At 39.1% G+C, this 26018-nt stretch overlaps 1 protein-coding gene across 1 annotated transcript in view; it reads right to left on the minus strand.

Moving 5' to 3' along the window:
- The window catches only part of LOC138759017 (uncharacterized), a 93460-nt gene that overhangs the window by 29803 nt on the left and 37639 nt on the right, over positions 1-26018 (minus strand). The window contains exons 7-9 of the mRNA XM_069928819.1: positions 23156-23263; positions 19106-19163; positions 17925-18062 (exon numbers count right to left, since the gene is read on the minus strand). Of these exons, the coding sequence (XP_069784920.1) occupies positions 17925-18062; positions 19106-19163; positions 23156-23263 (304 nt within the window). The remainder of the gene's footprint in view (positions 1-17924; positions 18063-19105; positions 19164-23155; positions 23264-26018) is intronic.

The following is a 26018-nucleotide window of genomic DNA, read 5'->3' on the forward strand; positions in this document are numbered from 1 at the left end:
ATCCTGCCTTTTAAGTAGCATAGAGTTTAATCTTCATCTATACATTCTTGGAGGGATGTCCTCTAACTCTATTGTCAATATTAAGGGTGAATGGTCCGATAATATTCTAGCTTTATATTCTGTTTTTCTTACTCTATCTTGCATACGAGCTGATAACAAAAAGAGGTCTATTCTTGAGTATGTTTTATGTCTACCCAAATAATATGAATATTCCTTTTCCTTTGGGTGTTGTTTCCTCCATATATCCAAAAGTTGTATTTATTGCATCGATTTAATTATAAATTTGGTTACTTTGTTCTTTCTGTTAATTTTTTTCCCAGTTTTATCCATATTTGAATCCAAATTAAGATTGAAATCCCCTCCTATTAATATGTTCCCTTGCGTATCTGCTATCTTCAAAAAAATATCTTGCATAAACTTTTGATCTTCTTCATTAGGTGAATATACATTGAGTAGATTCCAAAACTCCGAATATATCTGACATTTTATCATTACATATCTCCCTGCTGGATCTATTATTTCCTCTTCTATTTTAATTGGTACATTTTTACTGATTAATATAGCTACTCCTCTTGATTTTGAATTATATGACGCTGCTGTTACATGTCCTACCCAATCTCTCTTTAATTTCTTATGCTCCATTTCAGTTAAATGTGTTTCTTGCACGAATGCTATATCAATTTTTTCTTTTTTCAGTAAATTTAGCAGTTTCTTCCTTTTGATTTGGTTATGTATTCCATTAATATTTAAAGTCATATAGTTCAACGTAGCCATTTCATACTTTGTTTATCTTCCCTTTCCGTTTCCTCATCATCACCTTTCCTTCTTATCCATTTCTGCTTTCTTGTTTTGAACACTTTATAAGACAACATTTCTAAAACATCAAACATTTTCCTTATTCTCCTATTTAAAATTTCTTTAACCCCATTCTCCCCTCCCCCTCCTGAGTTGTCCTTTATCCCTTGTCGGGCAACCACATCTCCCCTCTCCATTTGGATTTGCGAATTCCCTCGCAAGCGTCAACTGATTTTGCATTGACCGCAACTCCTCCCCACCCAGCCCCCCCACCCCCCACCCCGGAAAAGATTTCAATTTTCATATATAACAAAGGTCACTCTTTTAATTCCCTCCTTATTCCCTCTATTCCCTTTCATTCCCTTATTAATTCTTATCTATACTCTATATATTTTCCTCTAAATACGGATACACTCATGTATACACACATATACATACACATATACATATAGTTCGTGGTCATTTTTACTCTCATTACATGTCTTCATCTCTCTGCTTGTTTTGTAGTTCTGCAAATTTTCGTGCTTCCTCTGGATCCGAGAATAGTCTGTTTTGTTGCCCTGGAATAACTATTTTAAGTACCGCTGGGTACTTTAACATAAATTTATATCCTTTTTTCCATAGGATTATTTTTTCCGTATTGAACTCCTTCCTTTTCTTCAGGAGTTCAAAACTTATGTCTGGATAGAAAAAAATTTTTTGACCTTTGTATTCCAGTGGCTTTTTGTCCTCTCTTATTTTCTTCATTGCTTTCTCCAATATATTTTCTCTTGTTGTATATCTTAAGAATTTTACTAAAATAGATCTTGGTTTTTGCTGCGGTTGTGGTTTCGGGGCTAATGTTCTATGTGCCCTCTCTATTTCCATTTCTTCCTGTAATTCTGGTCTTCCTTGGACCCTGGGGATCCAATCTTTTATAAATTCTCTCATATTCTTGCCTTCTTCATCTTCCTTAAGGCCCACTATCTTTATATTATTTCTTTTATTATAGTTTTCCATTATATCTATCTTCTGAGCTAACAGCTCATGTCCCCTTTAACTTTTTTATTAGATTCTTCTAATTTCTCTTTTAAGTCCTCTACTTCCATTTCTACGATTATTTCTCGTTCTTCCACATTATCCACTCTTTTTCCTATCTCTGATATGAACATTTCTATTTTATTCATTTTTTCTTCTGCATTCTTAATTCTTCTTTTTATCTCATTAAATTCTTGTAATTGCCATTCTTTCACTGATTCCATATATTCTTTAAAAAAATATATATCCATTGTCCTGCCTTTCTCTTCTTCTTCCATTTCTCTGTGTTCTTCTTCTTCCTCTGGGTTGGCCATCTGTTGTTTTCTTTTTGCTCTCTTCTTTCTTGTTGTTGTTATTTTCTATGTTCTGCTCTTGTTGCTGTGTTGCAGCTGTCACTCTCAGCTGTGGAGATCGACTCCGCAGCTGTTCCCACCTCCCGTCAGTGTGTTTTTTATCATGCGCATGCGCGGTTGCGCACTTTTACTCGGCTCCGCGAGCCATTTTTGTAGTCCCGAGCTCGGGACTTCCACTGACCTTAGGGAGCGGGCTTCTCTCTCCGTGGCGGGCCTCCTCGGACAGGTAAGGCCTTCACCTTCTTCTTCCGACGTTCTTTCTTCTTCCCGTTGTTTTTGACTTTTCTCTCTTTGCTGCCATTTTCTTCTCACCTTTACTTTTACTTTGTTTTAATTTTTATTCTTGTGCCTTTGTGTTTTGTGCGTTTTTTTTCAACTTTTCCGGAGAGGGCTGGAATTCCCTGACCGGCCACTACTCCATCACGTGACTCCCCTAGTAGTAGTCTTGAAGTTGATGTAACTACAAATCCTCTGCAGCCTACTTCAACTGGTTGGAGCCTTGTCTTCCAGCCATGTGGCTGCAGATCAGCTGCAAGTTAAGTGTATCTCAGTTTCCTGTGCTCATTGGCCTCCTCCATTGCATTCTCCCATGGCACTATAAAATTAGTTTTTCACTATCCGATACCCTCACAAACCTAGTATCTAATTTCTGTATGATCACAGATTTAAAATTAATATCCTTATTTTTAAATATGCAATTTTTTTTCTTCTCAATTATCTCTCCATCTCCCTCTTTTTAAAACTTGAATCGTCCTTCTTTCATTAGTCTAATGCCAGTGAGGTGCCTAATTAATGCATTGTATGTGCAAGGCATTATTTGAATATATCTTGTGTTTGTAAACCTGATGGCTCCTAAAAATGGTCAAGAAAACAGATAGGTTGGTAGATAAGAGCCCACTCAGAAGCACATGAACAATTCCATCAAGCAATCAAATGGTGAAATGTTTTAGAACAAAGAATGATACTGCACAGTACAGGCCCTTTGGCCTCAATGTTTTGCCGACCCCTATATTTATTAAAAAAAAAGAGTTTATATCCCTCCCTACCCCATAACTCTCTATTTTCCTTTCATCCTTGTGTCTAAGAATTTATGAAATGGCCCTAATGTTTCAGCCTCCACCACCATTCCCAGCAAGGCATTCCAGGCACCCACAACTGTGTAAAAAACTTGCCCCTGATGTCTCTCCTAAACATCCTTTCCTTAACTTTGTACATATGTCCTCTGGTGTTTGCTGATCCTGCCTTGATCCAGGTACTGGCTCTCCACCCTATCTATGCCTCTCATAATCTTGTAGGCCTCCATCAAGTCTCCTCTCATCCTTCTAAGAGAAAATTCCGAACTCTGCTTACCTTGCCTTTTAAGACTTGTTTCCCAATCCAGGCAGCGTCTTGATAAATCTCTGCACCCTTTGCACAGCTTCCACACCCTTAGAGTATTGGGTTCAGTTCTGGTCACCTCATTATAGGAAGGGTGTGGAAGTGTGGTCTTACCAAAGATTTGTAGAGTAGTAATATGATCTCTCTACTGAATTTAATCTCTCTATTAATGAATCCTAGCATCCCATAAGTCTTCTTAACTAACCTATCAACCTGTGCGGCAACCTTCAAGGATGTATGGATTTGGACACCAAGGTCCCTCTATTCATCCACACTCTTAAGTAACCGACCATTAACCCTGTACTCAGCTTTCTGGTTAGTCCTTCCAAATGCATCACCTCACACTTATCTGGAATGAAATTCATCTGCCAACTCTGCATCCTGTTTATATCCTCTTGTAATCTGACAACCCTCAGTTCCATGCTTGGTGTCTTCCACAAACTTACTGACCCATCTTTCCACCTCTTCATCCACAGGTCATTTATAAAAATCACAAAGAACAGGGATCCCAGAAGAGATCCTTGTGGCACTCCATGAGTCACCGACCTCCAGGCAGAATACTTCCCTTCCACTACTACTTTCTGCTTTCTTCCAACAAGCCAATTTTTTATCCACACTGCCAAAGTTTGACAGATCCTGTGCCTCATGACTTCCTGGATGAGTGCCTCATGGGGAACCTTGTCAAATGCCTTGCTAAAATCCATGTAGACCACATCTACTACCCTACCCTCATCAATTTATTTTGCTACCTCCTCAATTAGGCTCGTGAAGCACAATCTTCCCTTCATAAAGCCATTCTGACTATCCTTGACTAGACTGTAATTCTCCAAATGCTCATAGATCCTATCCTTAAGAATCCTCTCCATTAGTTTGCACACCATTGAAGTAAGACTCACTGATCTATAACTCCCAGGATTCCCCCTATTACCTTTTTCAAACAAGGGGACTACATTTGGCATTCTCCAATCCTCTGGCACCTCCCCTGAGGCCAAAGAGGATTCAAAGACCATAGCTACTGCCCCAGCTATCTATTCTGTGAAAGAGTATATAGAGGTGTTTGGGAGATAAATTGGGAAAGGTTTGTGAGAGCAGGTCACACACAAACACTTTAAAACACAGAATATTTGCAGGAGCTTTTGCAAGAGAGCTCAGACTCATGATGGACTGACATTTAAAAAATGCATCAAATGTAACAACAGGCAGTAGCAACTTTGCCTGGAAAACAGAACTTGCTGTCTGGAAGGTCATGTGATCTTTGCAGGCAGAGAGCAGAAAAAAAACCAGGCTTTGCTCTCAGAGAGGGAGAGAGAGAGACATCGGTTCCAGAGGGACAAGCTGGCAAGCTTTGGAAGACGGCCTGGTCAAAGGAAAGGACTGGCTGTCCGGTGTTTCCCTTGGAATAGGGGAAACAGAAAGGAATTCTGTGATGACCTGAAACAAGAAAAACTCTCTCTCTCTCTCTCTCTCTGAAGACCAACAAGAACCCTTCTGAGTGGTAACTATTTACCTGTTAAGCACCAAAGCCTGGTGAACTTTATCAATGTTAACTTCTGTGCACAGTACAAGAATTACCTGCAACCAGTGAGATTGGACTGTGAACCAAAGAACTTTGCTGAACTTACACACACTACACACACGTGCACTTAGAATTAGAAGGGGGTTAAGTAGGTTAAGTGAGTCAATAGAGATAAGTTAAAGTTTGATTCTATTTTTCATGTTCAAAGATAATTAAAAGCAACTTTGGTTTAATTAACCCTTTGTCGTGGTGCATATCTATTGCTGCTGGGTTTTGGGGTCCACTTCCCTCATTTTCCACAGTAACCTGGGGTATATCACATTTAACCCCAGGGTCTTATCAATCGATGTTTTTAAGAAGATACAATACTTCTGTTTCCTGTTCAATTTCAACCTCATGTAATCAAGGTCCTTTACTCTGGTGAATACTGATGCAAAGTATTCATTTAGGACCTCCTCAACCTCCTCTGCCTCCTCCAGGCTCGTTGTTTCCTTTATCCTTTTGTGGCCCCACCTTCATTCTCGTCACCCTTCTGTTCTTCACATATGCATAGAATACCTTGGGGTTCTCCTTAACGCTACATGCCAAGGCCTTCTCATGCCCCCTTCGAGCTCTCCTAAGTCCTTTCTTAAGCTTCTACCTGGCTACCATTATCCTCCTCATGAAACCTTCCTGCTTCTTGCATCTAATGTATGCTTCCTTCTTCCTCTTGACAAGTTGCCTCACCTGTTTCATCAGCTATGGTTCCCTTTTCCTCCCTTTGTTTCCTTGTCCCAGTGGGACAAACCTATCTTGAACCCTGCACAAGTGGTCCCTAAACTTCCTCCACATCACTTCTGTGCTCTCACCCTAAACATCTGTTTCCAATTTATTCTCGCTAGTTCCTGCCTCATCCCTTCATAATTAGCCTTTCCCCAGTTTGACTGTTTATATTTTTTTCCATAGCTATGTTGAAGCTAAGGAAGTTGTGGTCACTCTCACCAAAATGCTCCCTCACCAAAAGGCCTGCCATCTGATGGGTTCATTCCCTAGAACCAGAACCAGATCCAGTGTGGCCTTTCTGCTAGTCGTCCAGTTCACATACGGTGACAGGAATCCTTCTTCTGCCCCATCTATCCTTCTTGCAGTCAGTAGGTGCCAGTAAATATTAGGGAAGTTGAAATCACCCATAACTACAACCTGTATTTCCTACACCATTCCAAAATCCGCCTGCTTATCTGCTCTTCGGTGTCCTGAGGGCCTATAGACTACTCCCTTCCTATTTCTGACTTCAACTGACACTGACTCAGTGGACACTCCCTCTGCAGCATCCTCCCTTTCAATAGCTGTGATACCATCCATGACCAGTAATGCTACTCCCTCCCCTTTTCAACCTCCCATCCTATTCTTTTTAAAACATCTAAACTCAGGTACCTACATCAGACAATCCTGTCCTTCCTCCAGCCAAGTTTCAGTAACGGCCACAACATCGTAGTTCCATGTACTGATCCATGCTCTAAGTTCATTCCCTTTATTCATAATATCCCTAGCATTGAAATAGATACATTTCATCCCCTCTAACTAGCTACCTTTATGTTTTTTCCCTTTTGCCTGTCTTTCCTCATTAACTCAGAGCACATAGCATAATGCTTTTGTCCTTCTATCCTTGTGTCTGCCCTCACATTCTGATTCTCACCAGCCCACCCTTCCCCCCACCGTCAAACTAGTTTAAACCCTCCCCAACAGCTCTAGTAAACCTGCCCGCCAAGATATTGGTTCCCCCTCCAGTTCAGGTGCAGCCTATCCTTTTTGTACAGGTCAGACCTTCCCCAGAAGAGATCCAAATGAACCACAAATCTGAACCCCTGCCCCTGGCACCATGCATTCATCTGCCACAACTTCCTGTTCCTAACCTTTCCCAAGATTACCACCTCTTAGGAACTGTTTTTTAACTTCTTTCCTAACTCCCTATATTCCTTCAGGACCTCATTCTTACTCCTATCTATGTCATTAGTTCCCACGTGGACCACCACATCTGGCTGCTCACCCTCCCCATCTAGAATACTATGAACTCAATCAGAGACTTCCCTGTCCCTAACACCTGGGAGTCAACATGCCAAACTTTGGCTTCCATTCCTGTACCATAATGGAGCCATTCTGCCAGAGAAACAAACCCTTCAGCATACCATGTCCATGTTAATTTTCAAATAAGTGCTCATATATTTTTATTCCATGAATCAGCATTTGATTAATAGGTCAAAATGCCACATTGCAACCAATGTCTGGGTGAAAATATTTCTCAGATTTCATCTGACATTTATTCTTCACTTTGAACCCATGGCATGGGGAAGACTGTCCTATTATCTATCCTATTTATGCCTTGCATGTGCTGTAAGGGAAACAAAATCATTCACTAACAGCGTCAATTTGAAATCCTCTATTCCAGGGAAAACCCTTCCTTTATAAGTAGATCGGGAAAACAAGGTTGGTACTGGATCTCAAGAGAGATCTTGTAGAAAGTTTATTAAATGGCTTTAGTCCAGCTTGTTGATAAGCCTACTGGAGGATCAGCCGTATAGGTGCCTATATCCAGGATTCTGAAAAACAACAACCTCCAAAAACCAGCACTTTCTTCAGTAGGTGACATCTGCTCATCAAAGATGGTGTTTGGCACCAAACACAACCCAATGCAACCCCTGCTCAACTCACGTGTATCCTGTTGCATTCCGCATCACTAATTAGTGGTATAATTACTTTATAAGTATCCTACCCGTAGAGCATGATCCTCATTCAATTCATGTTGGAATATCCTGTGTCGTTTCGCTACTTTGTAAGCTCTCCTGAAATGCCATATACTGATGCCCTTCCAGTGTCACAGCGCCTTCAGTTAGCCTGGTGGTGGCTCAATGTGGGATCAATGCTGGCATCGCTACCCATAATCCCGCATGCAGATGAAACCGTTGTACCAGCAAGAGCGCAGGAGAACCGGGAAGGGGGCCGTTTCCCTCTCTCTGGTACAGCAGTGGGGGGGGGGGGGGGGGGGGGGAAGAGAGAGAGATGGCAGCGCAACTCGGGCAGGCGGGGGGGGGGGGGGGGGGGGGAGAATAGACTGCAGCTTGACTTTGGCAATTTTTAAATTATTCCAAAATCTGGAAGATTCTGAACAACAGTAGGTGTCCAGTCCCGACGATCCCAGATAAAAGGTTAGGCACCTGTATTGGATTGGGTGCTGTGTTATGCATCAGAAGTAATTATAGAGCTTTGAATAAAGGAAACATAAGCGGAGAGTGATCACAATATAACTCATGTTCAATTTGAGATTTAACTATGTTTTTGATGTACTGAATGTTTTATTAAGTTTGTGTAACTATCTATATCATTTTATTGAATTGTATTTTTTGTACGAGTTCTTTATTAAAATCAATAAAAATATTTTAAAAAGAAAAATTTAACATTGAGACTGAAGTCAGATGTGTCAGCATTTCAGTGGAGTCAAGGGAATTATAGTGGCATGAGAGAGGAAATGGCCATAGTAGATAGGAGGATGGCAGAGCAGAATGGAAAGAGTTGCTGCAAGAAATGAGGAAGGTGCAGGATGAATACATACCAATAGAAAAAACAATATTTGAATGGAAAAAAAGTCACAACTGTGGCTGACAAGGGGAAAATCAAAGCAAAAGTATGAGGGTACACACAAGGAAATTAGTGGGAAGAGGATTGGGAAGTTTATAAAAAATTGGAGAAGGTAACTAAAAAAACTGATGAGGGAAAAGATGAAGTTTGAAAGTAAGCTAGCAAATATTATCAAAGAGGATAAAAAAATCTTCAAGTATATGTAGAGGCAAGATGAGATAAAGGACCAATAGAAAATGACGTGAGAGAAATAATCATGGGGACAAGGAGAGAAGCTAAACAAACTGCAGAAGTCGAAGGGTATCAGGAAAGAGAGTCCAGTTACTATTTCAAGGGAGAAGGTGCTCAGAAACCTGAATGGTTAAAGGGTGGGCAGGTCTTCTGGACCAGATGGATTGCACCCTCGGGTTCTGAAAGAAGTAGCAGTAGACATTGTGGTGGCATTGGTAATGATCTTTCAGGAATCAATAGATTCAGGCATGGTCCTGGAGGACTTGAAAAATCACAGATGTCACCCCACTATTCAAGAAGGGAGGAGGAGGGAAAATGGCAAGGGTTTCTTTGGAAAAATTAACGTGGAAATATGATTTAGGAAGTTTGCAGCTCCCCAATTTTATGAACTATTATAAAACATCCCAGTTACATTTTATTAATGACAGCTTGGGTAAATATAGAATTTAGTAAAAATAGGGAAACAAACCACAAGATTTTATTTACAAATGGAATACGATTGTTAACAGGTTTAAACATTTAATTGAGCTTTGGAATAAGGTTGATAAAGCTATTGGAGGAGGAGGTTTGATGTCAAGAGGAACAAACACCCTGATTTCAAAATAAGACATTCCATTTTCTATGGGAAATCAATTTCTAAAGATCTGACAATGTCATGGTATTAAGAAGATTGAAGATTGTTTTGAAGTGAGGAAATTTATTACTTTTAGTAGAATGAAGAAGTTGTTTATGGTATCTGAGAGTACCAGATTTTGTAATTATTAGGTTATGAGATTCTTATGTGAAAATTTTGGTCAAGATCCGATATTGCCAACAGGGACAGAAGTGGAGTCATTGTTGTGTAATGGTGATATAAAGAAATTTATTTCAGTAATATATAGTCTGTTATTAAAAAAAAGCTCAGAAAGTAGGGGTTCATAATTCAAGACAAAGATGGGAAGTAGATTTGAATAAGCAAATAGATGAGCGCAATTAAATTGAGTTCTGTAGAGAAAATATGAAAAGTACAATAAATGTGAAGTAAAGGTTGGTACAATAATAATTTTATTCATTAGTTATATTTGACACCACAAAATCTAAATTGAATCAGACTTTCTTGGATTTTTGCTTCAGATTGAATATCTGAAGGTTAAAATAAGGTTAAACCTTTTTTGGTTGGCAAAAAGTAATTTATTAGAATGAATAATTGGAGTTAAATTCCCACAGGATCCAATGTGTTTTTTATTGGGTGATATTAGAGGGGTTAAACCTAAATTAAAACTGAATATCTATCATGTAAAATTTGTTCAAATTGCTTTAGCAATAGCTAGAAAATGTATTGATAGAACTTGGAAGTCTGATGTAGATTTGGGAAGGGAGAGATGGCACGTGGAAGTCCAGAGTTGTATGCCACTTGAGAAGATTACTTATAATTTAAGAGACAAATACGGTATCATATATTTTGGAAAATTTGGAGCCTATATTTACAAATTATAGATATGAATATATGAATGAATCCCAGACATTACCTTTCTCCTGAAGGTCTCTGTATATTAGAAGACATAGTAAGGTGTGCTCCTGTTGAAGATCTCTTGGGGGGCGTGGCAAGATGGCGTAGGGAACAGACGTGCCTTCTAGACCTCTCCTGACTCTGATTTATTGTTTTGTCTTTAAGTGCCTGTTAAAGTTCTTTTAAAAGTTTATAAATAATAAGAGGTGTTGGATTAGTGCCTAATGGTTTATATGCAAAAAAAAAGGTAAAAGAAAACATCAACAGACTGTTCAAAAACTACATTTTCCGAAATTGTCTGAGCCTACTTGTTTACAAGAAGCCAGGACTCAGCGTAGAATGGATCCAGAGGAAGACGTACAGAGTTCGGCATTGAAACTCTGTTTTAAGCCAGTGAGGCTCTTTGAAGGTCGCATTCAACAGCTTTCAGACCAAAGAGCTGGACGGGTGACAGTATTTCACACAACGGCCACTGTGAGTGCTGTTACTGAGACTTTGACAGTTGAATCAGCTGGGGTGCCACCAGCTGGAGAGTTAAAGAGTTGTCATTCGAATGCTACAGTGGTGGCGCTGCAAAATGCGTCTTCAATTACAACGGTTTTTCCAGACATCGATTCAGTGAAGATGATTAAAGAGATTTGGCTTAAAGATAACTTTGATCTTCAGTCTCCTGGCATTGCTGGGGGGACTTTGAGAGGGATTTTTATACGAAGTCAAACTGCTAGAAAAGATACTAAATTAAGGGAAGGAACAGCAAGACCCCATTATGCCTGAATCTACTTCTGTTGAAATGTCTGTTAAGGATCTTGAAGATAAGATATATTCTGTATCGAGTCACTTAGCTAATTTTGTGAACCTGTTTATTTCCAAGATTAATGCGATGGCGGAAGTCATTAATGGAGCTTTTAAGCTTGAAACCATTGAAAGATTTGAAATGTGTGATCACGGTTTAGTTGATGCACAGGATCAACTGCAAGATTTAAATAGAATTGAAACATTGCAGATCCAAGATAAAAATTTAGCAAAAAAGGTTGATTATTTGGAGAATCAATCGAGACGGAACAACGTGAAAATTGTTGGTTTGCCAGAAGGCATAGAAGGACCAGATCCAAGAAAATTTTTTACTGAATGGATTCCACGAGTGTTAGGACAGGATAAATTCCCTGAAGGTTTAATACTGGAACGTGCTTATAGAGTTTTAAGAAGAAAATCTTCTTCAGGACAGAATCCAAGATCTGTTTTGATCCGTTATTTAAACTATTGTGACAGAGAGACAATTTTACGTACAGCTATTAGAAATGCTCAGCAAAATAAATCTCCTTTGATGGTTCAGAATAATCCTGATTTCTTCTATCAAGATTTGAGTCAAGAAATTATGTTTCAATGACACGAATTTGTGAAAGAACGTTTGTGGAAAAAAAGACATAAGGCAACATTCAGGTATTCTGCGGTACTGAAGATTTTTTAGGATGGAAATTAGCCAAAGTTCTTTGACAATCCTAAAGAGGTTATGGACTTTGCTCAGTCTCTACTAATCATGCAGTTTCAGGAATGATGTAGTCCTTCAAGGTCTCCAAAGAGAGTAGAGATGTAAGGTGGGATCCAGATTTTTAAAAGAAATGGAAGCAATGGTGACCGAAGTGGTAACGTTGATTTAAAAAAATAAATCTTTTTTCTTTTTTTTGAGAAGAGTTTAAATAATTTAAATAATGATGATAGTTTAATGAAATGGGAGTTGGGAGAGGGAACTGGGTGGGCACTAGTTTCCAGAAGTCATCAGCTACCTGTGAGTTATCTTACACCCAATATTTTGGGGGAGTTACCGCTTTGAGCGGTTTAAACAGGAGGAGGTAGTTGTGACCTCCGACCTGTTTTTTTTTTCTTTTTAATTTTTGGGTTAAGAAGTGAAGGTTTTTTTTTATTATTTTTTTTTAAATAAATAATTTTTTTTTTAAACTCTTTTTGTTTTCTGATTGTAATTGAGAGGGAATTAGGAGGTTTTTTTTCTCTCCTTTTTTTTCTCTTTTTTTGGGGGTGGTTTCTCTTTTTTCTTTCTTTTTTAAGAGGATGATGTCACAGAAGATAATAAGTCAAAAATTGAGGATGTTGAATTAGATGAAGAGGAAGATGAGGGGAAAGGTGATAAGAAGAAAAAGAAGAAAATTAAGTAGAAATACATTGAGGGAGAAGAGTTTAATAAAATTAAGTTAATTTCGATAGAGAATTTTGAAGATGTTATAAATGAAGAATATGGAGAATTTTATGAGTTTGAACTTTTTTCTCTTTTTTCTTTTTTATATAAGGGGAGGGGAAGGGAATAAAAAGTTTATCTGATTGTTTTTCTAAGGGATGTTTTTGTTCTCTCGATGAATTATAAAGGAAACTTGGTATTAATGGAAATTCTGTATTTATGTATTATTAATTATGATTTTTTGTATAACAGATATGTGGTTGATATATGATTTTAATATTTGAACTTAGTTTTAAAGTGGATTTCATTTGTTAAATACATGTATTATGTTTGATTTAAATATATGTTTAAGGGTATTATTTTACTATTGATATTTTTTTTGTTGTTAGTAATTTTTTTGTTGTTAAGTTTTATCTTTTTTTTGTAAGTAGGGTTTTTTCTATTTTATTTACAACATTGTTAATTAATTCTTCACTCTTTATTTTGGAGGGGGAGGGTTGGACTAATTTTAAATTAGACGATTAATGTTGTGTTATAATTATTGGGGGGGTTAATTTGTGTAGTTTAATGTAGTATTCTAATTTTTATTATCTTATTTTTTATTATTTCTTTAAATGTAATTTTTATTTTATTCATGTCATAAAATTTTAAATAAAGTTTATATATAAAAAAAAAGATCTCTTGTTCCATTCTTTTTTTTGCCTTGTAGAGGGTTAGAGAGGGGAGGGTGGGAGGTTTTTTTTTAAGGGAGGGGGAGGGTGTTTTTTCTTATATATACCACATGCATTTGAAATGGACTTGTATTACTGTAAAATAAGTGAATCTTTTATGGTTTTAAATTTATAAATAAAATTTATCTAAAAAAGGAGGGAGGCACCAGAATGAAAATTATAGGCCAGTTAGCCTGATGTCAGTGGTTTGGAAAATGTTGGAATCGATTGTCAAGGATGAGGTTACGGAGTACTTGGAGGCACATGACAAAATAAGACAAAGCCAGCATGGTTTCTTTCAGGGAAAATCTTGCTTGACAAACCTATTGGAATTATTTGAAGAAGTGATAAGCAGGCTAGATAAAGAATGGATATTGTGTTATTTAGATTTTCAGAAATCCTTTGACAAGGTGCCACACATGAGGCTACTTAACAATATAGGAACCCATGGTATTAATAGGAAATATACTGGCGTGAGTGGAGCATTTGCTGATTGCAGGAAGCAGAGTGAAAACACATGGATCATATTCTGGTTGGCTGCCAGTTGCTCATGGTGTTCCACATGGTGTTTGGGCGACTCAAAGGGGCAACAGAGGAAAGGCACAAGCAGCGGCACAACAGAGCTTCTGCCTCTGCTGCCCCTTCAGGCCTCACCTGCCTGTCAAGGATCAGCCTGTACAGCCGCTCCAGGACCCAGATATCAAACCCCACAAACTGACTGAAAGGAACCATCATCATCGTACGGGATGGAGAGCCAGAAGAAGTTAAGGTGGTATGTGAGTGGAAAAAAAGTTGACAATCACTGTGTTATGTCTTATGGTCTGCATCTTCTCCAGTAAATTCTTGTAGTACAGAAAATGGAAGTGCACATGAGGCTAAACACAGTCTGGTGGAGAACGCAGTCTGAGAAAGAAAGAATAGTCAACATTTCAGCTTGGAGCCCTTAGTCAAGATATTCCAGCTGACAGATATAGAATGATCTGGCTCTATATAGATCTGTTTCAGATCCAAGACTCTCCATCAGAACTATCACATAGAGTCTCAGACATAAAATGCTAATAGTTTCTCTTTTAAAAGATGATGCATGATTTCCTGAGAGTTTCCAGTATTTTCTGTTTTTACTTCAGATTTCCATCATAAGTGGTTTTTGTTCTTTAGTGGTATCCCACATTGAAGGTAAATATTCCAACACTCGGAAGAAAATAAAAAACAGGTCCTGCTGTTAATGAGGCTAGAAATTGAATCATGTTCAGAGTTACCAGCATTTAAGAGGTCGCAATGCTAAACTGAAGAAAGCTACTAATGCAGGTCAGAGAGGGAGCAAGAAAGCAATGTGAAGATTAAATCAAATATTTTAATACCCATGAATTGGAGGCCAGTTGCCAACAAGGATTTGTGATGAAGTAAGTGATGGTATATGAACTTCATTCAGGCTACAATGATGTCACTTAACTCCATAGGCTTTATACAATGGCAATTGAGAGGCCTTGTCTGAAAATATCAGATAGCTTAAACATAGATGAAAAGTTTATTCTTAAAAATTTATTAAGAATCCAGTGTACAAGTAGAAAATAATTGTGATGACATTCTGTCCAATAGGATACCTCATGACATTAACTTGCTATATTCTTCTCATTATTTCAATGGATTTGCAAGGAAAGTAATGCATAGTTTGGGGAGAAGGGTTTAAAAAGGAGTGTACGGAGGGGTCGGCGCTTTAGCAGACCAATCAATTCACAAGCAGAGTTACACACAGGTTATGAAGAAGAGTTTAAAAAGGAACATTCGCAGGGCTCAGCACTTCAGAGGACCAATCGAATTGAGGTTCATTAGCAGGAACAACTAAAAGCAAAGCAGGCATAAGTGGAGTGGCCATTGTTGGAGTGGTCAGTGTGTGAATTGTCCTGTGTAAGAGTAATGAGTTAGAGGCTTAGCTCAAGAGACTTCGACGAGCAGAAGCTGAGGGCGTGCAACAGGAAAGGTCAGTTAAAATCTTTTTGAAATGACTTAGAACAGGTAATGAAGATTGCAGCTAAGGCAGTAGAGTGCTTCAATTGCAGCATGTGGGAAAGCTGTCTTGAACGGGGACTCAGGCCTAAAATGTAGGTAATCTCCAATGGACACTGCAAACCTGCTGAATTCCTCCAAAATTTCTGTGTTTTTACTACAATCATTGCATCTGCAGACTTTCATGTTTCACTCCCTGATGACTACACCTGTAAGTACATCCAGCTGCAGCTCCTTACCGACCGTGTTAGGGAGGTTCAGTTGGATGAACTACGAATCATTCTGGAGGCACAGGGGAAGACAGACAGAAGCTAAAAGGAGATAGTCATAACCAAAGGTAAGATACAGGTTACTGAGTGACTATTAAGAAAGGGAAGAGGAACAAGCAGTCAGCACAGAGCACCCCTGTGACCATTGCCCTCAATAACAAGTATATGGTTAAGACTGTTTAGGGGGATAATCCACCAAGGACAAGTCGTAGTGGTCAGGTCTCTGGCACAGAGTCTGATCCTTTGGCTGAAACGATAAGGGGGAATAGAGGAGAGCTGTACAGATTGGGGATTCCATAGTTGGGGAACAGATCGGCGGTTTTGTGGTCAAGGTTGAGATTCCCAGATGGTATGTGGCCTCACAGGAGCCAGGGTCAGAGATGTCTCAGATCAAGTTCACAGCATTATCAAGTGGGAAGGTGAGCAGTCAGATGTCATGGTACACGTTTGTACCAATGACATAGATAAGAAAAGGGATGCAGAGTGAAGAGGAAATATAGGGAGTTTGGAAGGAAGCTAAAAAGCAGGACCTAAAGGGTGATAACCCCTGGATTACTGTCTGTGCCATAAACCAGAGAGGGCAGGAACAGGATGTTATGGCAGATCAATGTGTGGCTGAAAAGTTGGTTCAGTGAGCAGAGGTCCAGATTTGCAGATCATTAGAATCTCTTCTGGGGAAGGCATGACCTGTACAAGAAGGATGGGTTGCACCTGAATGGGAGGGGGGTCTAATATCGGGCAAGTAGGTTTGCTGGAGCTGTTAGGGAGGGTTTAAATAGGTTTTTTTGGGGGGGAGGTGGGAGAGAAAGGATCAGAACCAGAATGAGAGGGCAGTGAATAAAGCAAAAGATGTACCAGGAAGTACACAATCTAATAATATTGTAGCGATAGGCAGTTAATGGGGAAAAATTGCAACCATAAAATTAGAGATTTAACTTGGGGTACTTTGTCTGTTGAAATAATGGTGACCTCACAGTGGCCAACCATTTCAATTCCACATCCCATTCCCACACCCACGTGTCTGTCCATGGCCTCTTGCAGTGTCAAACTGAGGCCACCTGCAAATTAGAGGAACAACACTTAATATTCCATCTTCATGCTCTCCAATCTTCTACAGTTTCCTTCAGGGCCCTCCCGTCTCTCTCCTTCCTTATCCCTCTGCCTATTTTCCTCTAGCTCCCCAACCCCTTCCATCTCAATTCAGAAAGATACCCCCCTCCGCTATCACCTCAGCTTTTTTTCTCTTCTGCCCTCCCACCTGTATCCATCTATGACCTCTTGCCTGATGGACTGGTGCTCCTCTCCCTATCCTTTCTTCCTCCACCTTTTTATGCAGGCACCTGGTTGCTTTTTTCTCATACCTTGATGAAGAGCTCAGCCCCGAAACATTGGTTGTATCCCTTTGGTTCCTGTAGACACTGTGTGACCTGCTGGATTTCTCCAGCATTTTTGTATATGGCACTAAAATCACAGTGCTTGCAGACTTTCCTGTTTAACCACATTTCAGGTTAAAGATTTGCTAGGATTTTCTATCTTTATTTCAGCCAGAAATACCAAATTATTTAGCATTCTTAATCTGAGAATACAGGTGCTCAACTTACGATGGGGTCACGTTTTGGCAAACTTATTGTAAGTCGAAAAAAATTGCAAGTCAATAAAGAATTTAGATATGTGCCGCAGAGTTCAGAAATCCTGATAATTACAATGAATTCTCATCCTTTCAGATCGTCCATCAAGACATAAAAATGTTTAAAAAAAATCTTTTAGCTACATACAATGCCAAAACTGTTAAGGTTAATAAAAAATTATGGTATTTTTCATTTACTTAATAATTACATCATAACTAAACTACTGCATTTCTTTGTGGGATCAGTGTGGGACTTATAGTGGGCTGTCAGGAGAGAGCATGGCAGTGGGACCAGTGTGGGGACTGATTCAGTCCTGTCGAGAGAGAGCAAAGCAATGGGATCAGTGTGGGAACTGATACAACACTGTTAGGAAAGAGCAGGGTAGTGGGATCAGTGTGGAACTGATAGAGCTCTTTCAGCAGAGAGCAGGGTAATTGGATCAGTGTAGGGATTGATAGTGGGCTGTCAGGACTGAGCAGGAACTGATACAGTACTGTCGGGAGAGAGTGGAATAGTAAGATCAGTGTGGGGACCGACCTAGGGCTTTGAGAAGAGAGCGGGGCAGTCAGATCAGTTTGGAGACTAATACAGACCTGTGGGGAGACACTGAACATCATAGCCTCGCCAAAATTTGAAGTACACAAAGGATTCTACCATTATAAGTTAGAAAAATTCTAAGTCATACCATTTTAAGTCAGGGACCACTTATTGTGTTGTGGATTAACTTACCTCTTGAGGAGGTTTCTCTGCTAGAAGATTTGGAACTTGTGCTAACAGTAAGCTTTTGATCTGAAGAGTCGGAGGTTTCCATGTTAGTAGACTGATCTTGGTCAAAACTTTTGCATTCCATTTCTGGCAGATGGCTTCCTAAAATTAAAGGAAGTCACAGGTTTTCAAATAATCTAAAAAAAATCAAAAGGTATATAGTAAACAAATCCTTACAAATTCAAATAGCAACATAGCAAAGCTCTAGTTTACTAAATTGATGAAACTAGGGTAAGTTAATGCCTAACTGCAGATTCAAAAATAGTTGATACTGTGTACAAAAACGAGTTGTCATTTTACTTGCTATCTGCTCACTAATGACACACCTCTGTAGTAGAGTGGAGAACACCGAGTTCCTTGGAGTTCACTTAACTAGTGATCTATCATGGACACTCAACATTTGTCAGGAAGGCGCAACAATTAATGTACTTCCTGTGAAGACTGAAGCAGACAAGGCTACTAGCCACCATTATGTCAACCTTCTACAGAATCTCTATTGAGGGCATCCTGGCCAGCTGCATCACAGTGTGGTACAGTTGGTACAGAGAAATGGATCGGAGGTCAATCTACAGAGTGGCAGAGAAGAACACTGGAATCTCTCCCCCTCCGCCCACCCCCCCTGACCTCGACATGATCTACCGGAACGTTGACTGAAGAGGACGTGCACAATTATTGAGGACCCTTTCCACCCTGCACACAGCATCTTTCAGCTGCTCTTGTTGGGGAAGAGTTTCAGGAGTATGAGAGCCAGCACCACCAGGCTGAGGAACAGCTTCTTCCAATGCTGATTGACCAAAGGAACTGCTCATGAAACAATTATTTATTTATTTTGATAGATATAATACTTGTCCTGCATATGTATTATTTGTCTGTATGTGTATGATGTCTGGTTGTGTGTCTACATGGTTTTGCATTGTGGATCAGAGAACGCTGTTTTGTCGGGTTATATTGAACAATCAGATGACAATAAACTTCACTTGATTATTTTGACTGTTCCTAAAATATGGTAAAGCTTAAAAGATATTGCTTCATGGAGATGACAAATACTCTAAGATGGGTTTGATACCTGTTGTATCTTTCAAATAAAGGAACATTCAGACACTCATCTCTGTCCAAAACAAAAGGTGTGTGTGTTAGTACTTTACCATCTTTGGTTGGAGTTATCCTCTTACAGATCCAAGGTTCATCATGATTTCGGACCACCTGGAGATTAAAATAAAATTACTTTGAAGGGGTAATTTAATTCATTCTATACTACTGAAATGGCAATTTTATTGAATTCAATTCATGATGTTTATACAATTCCTGCTGTCTTTCGCCAAAGCAAAAATATAATGCTTCCAGCCAAGATGGCACTTGGCATAGTAATTCAGTAGCTAAACATTCAATAGTTTCCAGTAATGCAGAAAAGGCTTCATAATGATCTGCTCCACAATTCACAAATTTAGTTACATTGGAAAATATAATAAACTAATTATTGTTGAATGACAATAAGACAACTCTTACATAATGTGCATGACGAGCACTTAAATTGTCAAGGCATAGAATGATATGGACCGACTGCTGGAAGATGGGATTAATATGAATGGGTGCAATTAGTCAGCATGAATGTAGCAGGCTGAATGGTCTGTTTCTATGTTGTATGACTTAATGATGTCTTTGAAACCTTCATCTTGGACACTAAGCACTGTTCTTTCTTGAGAAGAAACAAATTTCCAGCCTGCAGGTAAACTGTGCAAAACTTTTGATTGGCAATGCAACACAATCTATTGCTAATTATACAAAACACAATGTAATCTGAACTAATTATCTCTATGGTAGCAACAGTTTCTATGTAGGCCAATAAATAGCCTCTAAATATCATCCAGCCTGCTCATTCCATTTAATTTTGGGTTCTGTCAAATGCACCATATTTCAGATCTCATCATAGCCTTGAATCAGATATGGAAATACTATTTAGTTAAGAATAACTGCTGTGATAATCAAAATAAGAAGTTGGCTTCAAGGCACTGTTTTTAAAAAAAAGGATGCAGGCAACTATAGAACAGTTAATTAAATGTCTGTAATCGGGATAATGCTCGAAGCTACCTTTATAGAAGAAATAGCAGGACACCTGGATAAAAATAATTCAATCAGGTAGTTGCAGCAGGAATTCAGAAAGGGACGGTCCTGTTAACACTTACTGGAGATTTTTGAGGATATAATCATTGCAGTGGATAAAGGGGAACAGGTAGATGTTCTGTGCTTTGATTTCCAGAAGGCACTTAATAAGTTGCCTCATAAAAATCTAATAAGACCGTAAGATAGGATGCATGAAGTTAGAAGAAATGTACTCACATTGGTTAACCAATGGAAGGCAGAGGATTGGGATAAATGGGTGTTCCTCTGGTTGGCAACCAGGTGAGAGGAGTGCCACAGGTGCTGGGCTCGCAACTGTTCACAATGTACATTGGTGATTTGGAAGAGGAGACTGAGAGTAGCGTATCATTTTACTGATGTCACTAAATTGAGTGGAAAAGCAAATTGTGTGGAGGATCCGGAGAGATAAAGGTTAAATGAGGAGGTGAGGGTCTGGAAGATGGGAGTACAATGTTGGTAAAGGCAAGGTCATCCAATTTGGATGGAAAACTAGAAGATTAGATTATTTCTTAAAAGATTAAACATTGCAGCATGCTGTTGTGAACAGGGTCTTGTGAGTGCTTGTGCATGAATTGCTAAAGGTTGATTTGGAGGTGTAACAGGTCATCAAGAGGAGAAATTGAATAATGGCCTTCATTGCTAGAGGGATTGAATTTAAGATCAGGGAAGTTCTGCTGCAACTGTACAGAGTACTGGGGAGACCGGACCTGGAGAACTGTATGCACCTCTTATCTCCTTAATTGAGAAAATATAAGAACATTAAAAATAGGATCAGCAGCAGGCCATTCAGCCCATCAAGTCTGTTCCATCATTTAATTAGATCATTGCTGATCTGGCCGTAAACTTGGAAGCACCACCCTCCCATAACCTTCAATTCCTAACTTTCTGTGGTGTGATTCAGATGTTGGTGAAAATGGCGATGCTGCCAGAGGCACTGTAGTGGCAGTGCTGCCACTATTGTGGACCAATTGGGAGCGAGGAGTGGAGATACAGCACTCCTGCGGGATCCAACCGCCCACTCAATTGCTGTCAACTCTGTACAGGATTTAAACAGCCCATTAAAGAAACCAATGGTAGTTTCATTTAAAATCCCGTGACCGCGGGGCCTGCACCCAAGATGGCGATGCCTATGATCGGCAGCAGCCATGAGGGGTTGCAAACTCTAGTGAGGACTGCTGCAGGGCACTAGAAAACGGGGATACTATCCCATCTGAGAAGCAGAGAAGACGACTCATAGGACAGTGACCACAAAGGGGGCTTTGCGGCTGAAAGACCCATTCCCACGCTGACATGCCTGTGTATGATTGCATGCTCTGCCAGACTGAGACAACCAGCAAATTGGAGGAATAGCAACTTATATTTTGTCCCCCAGCCAGATGACATTAAATTGACTTCTCCAGTTTCTGTTAAACCACCCCCCTCCCCTTCCCCTGCCTATTTCTCTCCTTGCCCTATCCCTATTTCTCCTGTCCTCTAGCTATCTCTCTTTCCCTTTCTTTTAATTTAAATTTAATTTTTTAAAATTTAGACATACAGAACAGTGACAGGCCATTTCGGCTCATGAGTCCGTGCCACCCAATTAACCTACATCCCCTGTATGTTTTGAATGGTAGGAGGAAACCCGAGCCCCCAGGGAAAACCCGTGCAGACATGGGGAGAATGTACAAACTCCTTACAGACAGCGCAGGATTCGAACCCTGGTCCCGATTGCTGGCACTGTAAAGGCATTGCGCTAACCACTACACCATCCATGCCACCTTCTGTCTCCTTCCCTCCAGCTCTACATTGACGGATCCATCCCCTCCCCCAATCAATTTTCACCATTCCTCTCTTGTCCTTTTATCCATATCCAATTATTGTCTTTTGTCTGTTGGTCTATGCTCCCTCCCCAACCCTCCTGCCCTTTCCTCTCTTCTCCTCAGGCCTTGAAGAAAGGCTCAGGCCCGGAACACCAGTTATGTATCTTTACCTCCTAGAGATATTGCGATATCCGTTGAGTACCTCCAGCATTTCTGTGTTTTCCTACAATTACAGCATCTGCAGACTTTTGTGTTTCAGTCCAATATACAAGTTTGTTAACAGTAAAAATGTGGAAAACGTGAGGTCATCTACTTATGGCTTAAAAAAATGGCAGAGATTGTAAGGATTTGGTATTTGGAGGGACTTAGTTGGGTGGCATGGTTAGTGTAGTGGTTTACACAATGCTATTTCAGCACCAGCCACTAGGGCCAAATCCAGCACTGACTGAAAGGAGCTTGCCTTTTCTCCCCTAATCTGTCCAGGTCTCCAGTGTCCTCCCCCTCCCTCACCCCACCCCACTAAACATATAGGATTGGTCAGTTAATTGGGTGCAATTGAGCAACACAGATTTCATGAGCCAGAAGGGCCTTGTACTGTGCTATATCATTATTTTTTTTTTAAAGTTGTGTTGATAGAAGAATCACTGAAAGTTAACACATGGATACGCCAAATATTTAAGACAACAAATTGTACATAGTTGTCATTGCAAAAGGATTTGAGGACAATGCAGATTCACCAGAATGATTTCTCCTAAGGAGACTAAGAAGAATGTACCATCATTGTTCTCAATGAAACATACAAAACTCTTACAGGCCTTGACCAAGGTAGACGCAAGGTAGGTGATATTTCTACATACACGAGTCACAGTTGTAAAGTAAGGGGTGAGCTGTTCAGGACTCAGATAAGATGGATATTCTTCATCTGAAAGAGAAGAATCTTTGGAATTCTCCACCTCAGAGGGCTATGGAGGTTCAATAGCTGAGTACATTCAAGACAAGCATGGAGAGATTTTTGGATATTACAAGAATGAATGGATTTATGGAAAGTGGCACAGAGGTAGAAGATAAACCTTACTGAATCGCAGAGCAGGCGTAAGAATCTGAAGGTAAGGGAGGACAAGGTCAGGTGGGATGTCAAGTTCATGAATGATATGGTTTTGCTACTTGCAACATTAAGGTAAGGGGAGGGAATTAATTTCAGACTGCTTGTCACAAATTTCTCTTGCCATAATAATGAGCACTTAACATTACAGTTACCTTAACTGTTCCTCTTCCATCAATCTTTTCAATTGCTGCTATTTTTTTTCTGACAATTTCTTTCCAATTTCGTCCATACATTGTCAATAAATGCGAGTGTCTCTTTTTCTGAAAAAACACAATGTGTTTTGTAAATGGTAAATTGCAAAATGGTCACTAGAAGTTAGGCATTCAAATGTGGCCTACATTTAACCAAACCTTTGATATTGTAAATGGATTCAACTGACATATCAGGTTATGAAAATATAAGCATAATTTTTAAAAATTGAAATCTGAATTATCCAATTTATGCTTTCAATCAGGTCACACATTGGGACCTTTTTGCATTCAACCTGGTCATAACCCATGGTGAGATCCTTCTGGGAAGATTTGGGGAATCTCCTGGAACAAATTACCAGAATTTGATACCCTTGGGTGCCAGAAATGTTTTTATTGGGGAAATTAGCAGTTATAAGACCTAAAATGAGGCAGTCGAAATAACAATTGAAATTTGTTAAACCTGCTTTAGCAGCGGGAAGGAAATGCATTTCCTTTATTCTGAAATCTGATTCCCAACTATGTCTGACCTGCTGGAAGTGAGAAATGTATAGCTGTGTTCCCCTGGAGAAGATTACTTACAACTTCAGAAATTGTTACAACACGTTTTAAAGAATATGAAACCATATTTAAGATACACAGGGGTTACCCTTTGGTGATTGCCCCCTCCAATACCACTATCTCCAGTATCCCGAGAAGTTTCTATGTCAAGACATTTATCCTTTCAAGGAAGAAGTAAGCTCTGGATGAATCATGTAATGTTTCATCTGTATGTAATTAATGCTTTTGGAAAACCAATAACTTTGTCACATTATATGGGAGAATTACCCCTTTTTCTTTTTTCCCTTTCCTTTTGGGGAGGTGGTCTATTTTTTTTCTGTTTCCTACTTTGCCTTTAAGGATCAGCAGGGTGTGTAATTTTGTATTTATAAACAATAGTGCAGAACTTGATAATTGTTCCTTCTTGGTACCTCAACATGTAGTTTGGTTTTGGTATTTTAATGTGTGTGTGCGTAATGTTTGTTAGATTTTGTTTGTTTTCTGACATGTAGATTCAAAATTAAATAAATAAAGGGGAAGGAAAAAAGGTATTCTGTTACACATGTTCTGGTCTTATATTTCGCTTTCCCTTTTTTGAGAAGATTTTTTTGTACCTTATCTTTAGTCTTGAATGTAAATTTGAGACCAAATCCCTTAATTGCTCTATTTGGATGAACTAAAATAACTGACATGAATTTAACAGTCTCTCAACCCCATGTAATCTCTTTGCTTCCCTTACTGCAAGATGTTCAATACAGATGAAATGGAAAGATGCCGTCTCTCCTACTCATACTCAATGGCTATCGATATGATGGCATGTTTAACTTTGTAAAAAAATCAGATGTTCTACCAATGCAATGGGTTTCAATTTTTTTAATTTATGGGGTCCTTTTATCAACTACTTTAAATAATTTATAAGATTATTCTCATATTGTTTTGTGATTTGTCTTCTCTATATGGTAGTAAATTATATGCAACTACCAACAACTTTGAAAGGGGGTAGATTTTGTAGAATAGTAATATCTTTTTCAATTAGCCATTTTATATTTGTTTCGGTGTGTAATATACATTTTTCTATCTTTTTTTTCTGTTTGTTAAAGTACCGTACTTTGCATATATTAGTTTTTTTAAACCTATAATTACTTTGCCTGTATATTCTTTTTTATGTTTATTCTGTTTAATGGCTTTTACTGGTTTAATGAAAACTCAATAAAAATATTGAAAAAGAGTCTGCTCCGCCATTCTATCATGAGCTGATCCATCCTCCCACTCAGCCCCACTCCTTGACCTTCTCTCTGTCACCCTTGATGTCCTGACTAATCAAATACCTGTCAATCTCAGACTTAAATATACCCAACAACCTTGCTTCCACAGCTGTCTGTGGCAACGTTCCACGGATTCTTGGCCCTCTGGTTAAAGAGATTCTTTCCGCATCAGTTTTAAAATGTGGCCCTTTTATCCTGAAGTTGGAACTCTTGTCCTAGACTCCCCTTCCATGGCAAACAATCTTGCCACATCTATTCTGCCTAGACCTTTCAGTATTTGAAATGTCTCTGAAGTCGCCCTCATTCTTCTGTATTCCAACGAGTACAGTCCAAGAGTTGACAAATGTTCATCATATGCTTACCCTTTCATTCTGGTATCATTCTAGCATGTCTTCTCTGAACCATCTCCAATACCAGCATGACTTTTCTCAAAAGAGGCACCTATAACTGTACACAGTACTCAAATTGAGGTCTCTCTGATGCCCTGCTCTAAGATGCTATTCCTCTCGAAATAAATGCAAACACTGCATTCACCTTTTTCACCACACCTCAACCTGAAGATTATTAGGATATCCCGCATCAGGACTCCCAAATCAGTTTTTTTACTTCCAAAATTTAAATTTTCTCCTAATCTAAACAATAATCCACCAGTCTATTTCTTCCACCAATGTCTGACTCTTCTGTTATATATTCTGTCATAACACATTTTTTTAAAAACATTAAGAAAATAAACTACTCATTATACTTTTGATAACTTTCAAACTAAATAAGCTGCACTTGGGAGAACCTTATACCTTATTCTCCACCCCTCTTTGCCTTTTGTGCCCCTCCCTTATTCCATCCTCCACCAACTCTCCCGAAACAAACATCTCCTCCAGGAAATGCACCAAAAGCTCAGAACCTTTGCACTGCAGGATATCACGAGGCAAATGTATGTTATTAACAACACAACAGGGTGAAGTATAAATTACAGACTAAAAATATGCCCAGTATCCAATAAAAATCATGAGCACTTTTACAGA

Source organism: Narcine bancroftii, chromosome 1 (assembly GCF_036971445.1).
Source record: "Narcine bancroftii isolate sNarBan1 chromosome 1, sNarBan1.hap1, whole genome shotgun sequence".
NCBI classification, from domain to species: domain Eukaryota; kingdom Metazoa; phylum Chordata; class Chondrichthyes; order Torpediniformes; family Narcinidae; genus Narcine; species Narcine bancroftii.